At 36.3% G+C, this 8105-nt stretch overlaps 2 protein-coding genes across 2 annotated transcripts in view; one reads left to right on the top strand and one right to left on the bottom strand.

The window, feature by feature from the left end:
* Positions 1-5878: 5878 nt before the first annotated feature.
* On the top strand, positions 5879-6910 carry LOC101292496 (histidine-containing phosphotransfer protein 3-like). Its single transcript, XM_004295942.1, has 6 exons — positions 5879-5938; positions 6036-6166; positions 6268-6336; positions 6492-6563; positions 6703-6775; positions 6863-6910. The coding sequence occupies exons 1-6, from the start codon at positions 5879-5881 to the stop codon at positions 6908-6910; spliced, it is 453 nt and encodes a 150-aa protein (XP_004295990.1).
* A 517-nt stretch (positions 6911-7427) lies between these two features.
* Positions 7428-8105, bottom strand: part of LOC101304171 (arogenate dehydratase/prephenate dehydratase 2, chloroplastic-like) — a 5771-nt gene continuing 5093 nt past the window's right edge. The window contains exon 12 of the mRNA XM_004294632.1: positions 7428-7939. The gene's annotated coding sequence lies outside the window, so the exon portion shown is untranslated. The remainder of the gene's footprint in view (positions 7940-8105) is intronic.

Here is an 8105-nt window from a genome sequence, read left to right as displayed (position 1 = left end):
GTTAATAATATCTATATTTTATGAATAACAAATCTCCACTCTTATAATGGGAAACCAAGTTTTGGTGTCAAAGCTTCACAAAAAAAATTATATTCTTGATTTTGCCCATAACATTTAAATATAAATAAACACAAGATATTTAACAGTTGAGGATAAAGCTCGGATTAGCCATAAAAGAAAAAAATAACTACCCACTATTTCATTTTTTTTTTTTTTTGGAAAATGCAAATTGACTCGCACATCTTACCCTAATAATAACTAGCAAAATCATACATAACAATTTACCCGAATATGAGGCCGAAAAAAAAGCATTACCTAAAACAATTTTAAGTTTTAAGACAATCAATAATTCACAAACCTTCTCCCATCCCCGCGCAAAATTATAACATTTACAATATACATGAAATCTGGCGTGGAACTGAGCCCACTGCTAGCTACGTTTTTTTTTTTTTTTTTGTAGAAGGTAAAACTTTATATAATAAAATTCAAGATTACATGAAGATATCGGTGTGAATATAAATTTCTCACTCTTTCTCCCTATTTTACTAAACAATCTCATACAATTAATTTCTACACACACTTATACATAGCATGAAAATTAACACTGACGCATAATACTCCATTCATCGATCTCTAGCTAGCAATCAATTAATCCCTTCTATAAATTTTGGCATTTCGATCTTCCCTTTCATCTCTCTCACTCTCACTGACTGCAGATTGAAGAAGATATATAATGGCCGGAAAGCATCTCAACGAAGAGCTCAATGAACCTCGCTCGCTCATCCGCTCCTTGAATTCCAAGACAAGGTCAGATAATTAACCAACCTAGCTGTATATTAGAATATTAAGGCAAAGTACGTATATATGCAACCCTAATACAAACCATCCACATATATACGTAATTGAACTAATTACAACAAGCTAATAGATCACCACAAATTAGCCCGCCGGCCTCTTCGTATCTGACAGATAGAGCATTACGATGACTACTGTGATTTGGGTTACAAGATGATGAAGCTAGCAAGTCAAAACTTGTTTACGGAGATGATAACTTCTTACTTATCTTAGCAAAGTAGACGAGGCCTAGTAGAACTGACAACCAATCGCAAATTAATGAAAATTTGTTTCTTCAATTATAATTTTTCATATTACGTACATTGTTCCAACCTCCAATTTGGTATTGTTGTGTATATTTGGTGGGGTGGTAATGCAATAGTTGCGCATTTGGAAGATGAACCCCATCAAAGAGCAGAGGATGATGGAGTAGGGATTATAAAAAAAGTTCCAGCTTGGTCTCCCATCTCATCTAGATGTTGAGGGAATGTTAAAGGTGAAAGTAAAACAGCCAAGTCAGTTTCAAAATTATAAACAAAAAAGAATATAAAGTGAAGCTAGTTCTTTCCAGTATATAATTTATATATGGAGAATATATACAATATGACCTTCTTCCTTAGCTTCTCTCATACTGTTGTTTCTTTTCTGACCCTTATTGATATTGTTCGTAGCAAATATCATCTTCTTTATTTATTCTTTCCTTGAAGTTGCTATCAATGAACTATGTACGTAGGAATATTATTATTGAAAAGGTTTTCCATAGATGGAAGTTTCCTTCAACAGCTAGAAACCCTGAACTAGTACTTCTTCACTATACATACTAATCAATCTTACTTTCTATAACGAGAAAGATTGAAGCTAGCAAATATCATCTCTCTTCCCCCCAACCAATTACCTTCCCCTAATCCCCTCAACACTAGCTAGCTGGCTAGCACACCCGGAAATGGCATCGTTTAATACTCGAATGATTCAGACGATGGTTTGGGTCAAAATCGCTGGTAATATGATCCTCATCAGGTTCTACTTATGTTTTTCTTGTTTCTTAATTTTTCTCTAATTGTATAATATATTGTGGGGATTGATCTGAATTCATGGAACGATCACTCTTGAATTGTAGTTCTGCAGATGACGAATTTACTGACTGGATATGCAATGAGCATAATGATTACATACTTGAATAGTGTATGGAAGTTCAATCTCACAGATGCTGCTGCCGTCGTCAATGTGTATGCCGGCGCAGTGGCTGTAATGCCTATGGGAATGCTTGTGCTTGTTGATAATGTAATCGGTAGCTATAGGTTGATCATACTCTGCGGTTGTGCTTACACCATGGTAAGTTAATTTCTCTCTATCCTGTCGCAAAGTCGTCAAAGATGACAATGTACGTTGTCTATATGCAAATTCTTATACATGGAGCAAACTATGTTGTATTACCCTCTAATTTGCACCTAGAGACCATGCAATTTTTTCCCCTTTCCGACTGTGAAGAAAGAGATGCAAGAAAGCAATCACTAATTTCTAATTTTATTAATTAGATGATTACTAATTAGAAAGCAATTACTTCTTCCTCATTGCATCTTTAATTTCAATGGCCAGTCGATCGAATACGTATAAGAATGAGACTTTGATTGGTTTTTGGATTACCATATTGAATTGAAGGAATAGTACGTAGGAACTGCAACTTCCCCATCTACTAGGAGAGAGATAGGGAGGACACTTTTGTTTGGTTAGCTTTCTATCTTAGCTATTTGAACAAGGATTTGCCGCTAGCTAGCTTTCTTAAATTGTCCGGCTTGAAAAATACACTCTAATTAACCCAACAATAATCTGAACAGTACCAACAAATATGATAACAATTTACGTACGTACATGATTTTGGTTTAATGGGTGCAGGGTTTTCTCCTCTTGACCATGTCAACACCACCAGTTCTTTATAGGGCAACAGGCACTTGCAGTGCATATGAGGCCGAGTGCATTGGCAAAGTGCAAAAGATTCTCTTTTACACAGCTTTGCCTCTAATAGCTCTGGGAGCCTCTAGTCGCTTTATGGTTGATGCATTCAGGAAAGAGCAGTTGTTCAAGCCACTATTACAAGGCGCCAAAAAGATGAAGTTCTTTGCTCTCTCAGTGTGCCCTAAGAAATTTAGGTTGATTTCATTTCAAATTCTGATCTCTGCCCTAGTACTTGGGGCAACTGCTTATATAAAACCTTGGTCACTTAGGTTTGGTTTGCCTGCTACATTTACCTTGCTTGCAACAATTACACTATTGACAAGTACTATACGTCCACTCAAAGCACAAAGGAACCTTTTCATCAGGGAAGAAATCATAAGCATATTGCGGGTGAGTCCTATATGTATCTTCCTGATTCCAATCGGTGTCGTATCGTCACTCGGAAATACATATTTCACTGAACAAGCAAGCAAGATGAATCACAGGGTTGGATCGTTAAAGGTTTCTGTTCTTTTCCTTACAATGCCCCGAAGCTTGGTCAGATCATTGTTTAGCCAATCAAATTGTTGTGCTAAGATTATTACTCCCAGAATTGGGATTTCGTTATCGATGGCATTGGCGATTGTATGTTGTATCACAGCTGCGTTAGTGGAAAACAGAAGGTTGGGAGTGGTTAAGAGACATGGTTTACTTGACAAGCCTGATGAACCAGTTCCCATGACCATGTTTTGGTTGCTTCCACAGTTTCTTCTGGTTGGAGGCGTTTGTGGGCTTTCTGAGAAGAGCATTGCTCTTTTCTACACTGATGTGGTCCTTCGGTGGCCGAAGTTATTAAAAGATGTTGATATGCAAGCAAAGGAAAAATCCAAGTCCCCCATGGATGAAGCAAAAGTATTCAAGCCTAAAAAGAATGATGAGGACGACGGCAGTCAGGAAAAACAAGAATCAAAGAGTACAAAAAAGGATGATGATGAGGAGAACATTGATCCCGAAAGGGAAAAACAAAAACTGAAGCGTGTATACATAGATTTCTTTGTTGATGCTCTTGAAGGAGTGGGAAATATAGGCAGTGTGGTGATAGTCTATGTAGTGGAAGAGATAAAACCTACTTGGTTTCAAGAAACGGTAAACAATAGTCGTTTGGATAATTACTACTGGACCTTGGCTGCATTGACTGCAACAAATTTGGTAATTTTTATTCCAGTAATATTCTACCTGTTGAGGGTTAATGCTGAGGCTGGGGCAGAAGTTGTTGACTTAGACGATGAGGAAGAAGAGGTTGATGCAGCCGGTGAGGATTTTGTCGTTGAAGCAGCGGCTGAGAGAGTAGAGCAGGGTGAGGCAGCCGGTGAGGAAGGAAAGGCCGGTGCAGCCGATGAGGAAGGGAAGGCTGGTGCAGCCGATGAGGAAGGAAAGGTTACACCAATCTATGTGGAAGCAAAACTCGATATGCCTGAGCAGAAAGAAGAAAAGAAGAAGGGAAAAAATCAGTTGGGTGATATGGATGAGAAGCAGAAGAAAGAACAAAGGGATATGAATCATTAACATTGCCGATGAGCTGAAAGAGGAAGCAGATACACGCTATAAATCAGTCCGGAGATTCAACATATTGAAACAGTATTTAGTCAGTATTTAGTTGCAGCATGGTGTAGTGATGTCATGGTGTAGTGGTGTAGTGGTGTAGTTGAAGTATGGGGCAGTATGGAACAGCAGCATGGTGTTTGTCTTCAATTACTGTAGTAGTGATTGTTCATGTCTGTTAGGCATGGTTAATCCATACTTGTTAGATAGAAAGTCAGTAGGTAGTTAGATTCAAGTTCTCTATATATTTTCTTCTCCTTGTAAATTCTTATATGCATTCAATATATCAGAGAGAGAAAATTGCTCCAACACTAGTATCTTTTTCAATACAACAAGCCACCTAGCTACAGGTGTTTTTCTGTTCGAAGCTGAGGAAGCACATATCAATCGATATGGTAGTAAATCCAAACCATATAGCTCGATTAAGTTTGTAATGGCTTACTGGGAGCAGCTCTAGGTCCGTATGATATGTCAATTGTCAAGTACTCAGCTCTTACTTTTCTCGAGCCAAGCTTGAATCTACAAGAAATAAACCCATCGATCTTCAGCTCTATCGATGTAGATCAAAAGGCGCTGGTGAAGTCGGAGGGAGGGGTCATTTCGTTTTTGGATCTAGACGATGAGAGAATTAATGATGTGCGTGCATTTAGACGATGAATCTGTCTAAATGAGCTTAACGAAATGAATCTGTCCATTATAGAAGATATATGTAGATTGTAATGAGGGCACTACTAAATGAGCTAATTGGCTCGTCTCTTTCACAATCAACTTGTAAAGAGAAACAAGCAGATCAAACTCTGGCAGCTTGTATGCTCAGCTCGAAAAGCTTATGAACAACTAGCTAGTTTTCGTCACGGACAGCAAAAGTTACGTTTGAACTCGGGTAGGTCGTTATAGACTTGTCTTTAACAAATTTGTAAGTACCAATCAAAGACAAAACATATGTGATCCATCTCATGATTTATCTGTATTTTGAATAACTAAGTTGTTCTCTTTCTTTGTAATCCCTTAGGGTTTATTCAATTAAGCCAAACTCTTTACTTCTAAGTCCTCAAACAAAAAAAAAAAAAAACTAACAAGTGAGGAGCTAGAAGAAGAAAAAAACTGAAATAGATCATTGATCAACATATGTAGCAGTACATGGATGGAGATAGGGGGATCATATATATTGGGGTACAATCAGAATTAGAATCCAGGCAAAGTTTTCATTGAACCCCACAATTGGTATGAAACATGAGTCAAACATTGCATGCAAATCCAAACACTCATAATCAAGTTGTGAAAAACCTGAGACATGCAAAGTTCATGCTACTTGGCACTCATACTAATTTGACGCATCTATATCCTATCATTCCTATGCATAAAAACAACAGACACACTGTATATAAAATCCAAAGAGATCAGTTTGATTATTTCCCAGACACTACTCCATTTGATTAAATACAGTAACTAATCTCATCGATCTCTTTTGTCATTTCGATAACTTTTCTCTTGCAACCTCAAGAAGACAATGGCTGGAGAGGATCTCAACCAGAAGCTCAATGAACTCATCAGCTCCTTGCAAAAGAAGGTGAGCTAAGTAGCCCTCTACATATACATGTGTTATCGTTTTTCATTACAAAGCTCATTAATCGAAAGTTCGAAACGTTAATTTTTCTCTATGGCAGGGCATTCTGGATGACTACTTTGATCAAGTGAAAGGATTACAAGATGAAAAAAGTCCGCAGTTTGTTAAGAACACCATAACTACATACCTTTGTGGAGCAGAAGATACGATAGCAGAGCTCACCGAAACACTGTAATTTATTTTAGTTTCTCCATTATTAATGGTTCAGGTACCTAATATTAATCAACATGTTGAAAGTTGAAACTGATTTTGGTTGCTTTTATTAATTTTAGAAGTGAGCTTGCAGTGAACTATCAGAGGGTGAATTATCTTGCAGATAAGCTGAAGGGAAGTAGCATGTGGTAGTCTTTGCACCCTTTTACCTAATTTGATTTTTTTTTTTTTGATGCAGTAGTCTATTCATTCTTTTCATTATCAATGGTTTATATCATCTATAGAACATCACCAACAAATGGTTTATTGATCATGAATAACAAATGAAATTTGATGTTTACAGTGTAGGTGGCTCTCAAATGGCAGATGTTTGTGCTGAGCTCTGTGATGCAAGTGAGGCAAACCATAGAGAAGCGTAAGAGATATACCTTTTCCCTTACCATTAGCAATTAATTGTTCAGTATACAAACCTTGAGCAAATATATCTATAGATTAAGAATCTAATACCCTATTATAAGAGCATTGGTTAAGGAAAATGGATTTTATGTTTTCAGGTGCAAGGAACTCTGTGGAGTGGTCAAGCGTGAGTATTCTACCTTGAAGGATAGTCTGAATAAGATTGTTAAGGTAATCTTTGTTGGTAACTTTGGTGTTTCTCTTCTTTTAAGTTTACTGCTAACTCTTAGTTATTCAATAACATGCTGGATTGTGCAGTTGGAGCAAGCAATTTATGATGAAAGGACTAAGGAGACTAACGAGTAGATCAGAGCACTGCTTTGTTTGCTGAATCAAAGTCTTTTCCTGCCTGTCAGATTTACCTTGGTATTGACTGTCGAATAAGTTGGTTATAACTTATATAATAGAACTGAGAATCTGTTGTAAGGAAAATTCTATGATACCTACCCATATGTGATACCCACATTTACAAATGTGACAACATATTTATAGTCAAAGTGGTAATGTTGAGTCATATTGTTTGTAATTTTGTTCTAATAATTATAATTACAAAATGTACAACCATTTTACAAATTTTTGAACAAATTGTTCTCATAGTTGTAATTTTGTTTAACTACATGTAAATAGTGTAAATAAATTTGGTAAATTTGTTCTCAATGTTATAATTTTATTCATAACATTGTAATTTTTGTTCAACTACATGATAAAATAAAAGTAGAAAATACATCTCCCCTGTTGTAAACTCGTTTACAATTAGTAATAACTAGTAATTCTACTTTAGAACAGCACTGTCTGTACTAGACTTTTACGAGGCACTTTCTGGTGAAGGACATGTATGCAAGTTTTATTTATGATCGGCTTATATATGCTATTGGGTTATTGTTCCTTTTTCTTTTTTTTTGGGTCAAATGAATTATTGTTTCATTGCACATATTTTAAATGTTTTCGCTACTCCAAATTAATCAGGGGAATAACTTCACACACACATTAGTTTACTGGTGTCTGAGTTTTCAGCATAGCTTCAGTAGTCGGTATTAGTTTTAAGTTTTGAAAATGGAAGGAAAAAAATTGACTAGATCTTTAAGAACAGGGGGAAAATAACTGAATAAAGAAAATATAGCAGAGAGAACTACAGAAGTGCATCCAACTGCCAGCTTCTATTAACAAGATATTACCCAACTACTGTACTTGCGCGCAGGACATACAAACCAAAAGGTAAAGCAAGCTACTGGAACAGCATGTGCTGTGAATAGTTTTCCTTGACTCCGGCCAATTTCGATAGACAGAGAATGTGGCGAATCATCCATATTAAAGATACCTTTATGTATCCTGTATCTGCAAGACCAGTGGAGTTGAAATAGAATCAGAACAGAAAAACTAAGGCCATTTGATACAATCACAACACCCTAATGATGGCGTAACAGTAACCGTGTAACCCTATAACCAACTCTTACGATTGGTAATATATATATATATATATATATATATATATATATATATA

This window comes from Fragaria vesca, linkage group LG3 (genome assembly GCF_000184155.1).
Source record: "Fragaria vesca subsp. vesca linkage group LG3, FraVesHawaii_1.0, whole genome shotgun sequence".
NCBI classification, from domain to species: Eukaryota; Viridiplantae; Streptophyta; class Magnoliopsida; order Rosales; family Rosaceae; genus Fragaria; species Fragaria vesca.
This window is presented reverse-complemented; position numbering and strand designations above follow the sequence as displayed.

Excerpts from the sequence above, each read along its gene's own strand:
- LOC101292496 (XM_004295942.1), top strand. The coding sequence starts at position 5,879 with ATGGCTGGAGAGGATCTCAACCAGAAGCTCAATGAACTCATCAGCTCC. Across the intron at positions 5,939-6,035 it reads TCAGCTCCTTGCAAAAGAAG|GGCATTCTGGATGACTACTT; the intron begins GTGAGCTAAGTA and ends TCTCTATGGCAG. Across the intron at positions 6,167-6,267 it reads GCAGAGCTCACCGAAACACT|AAGTGAGCTTGCAGTGAACT; the intron begins GTAATTTATTTT and ends TATTAATTTTAG.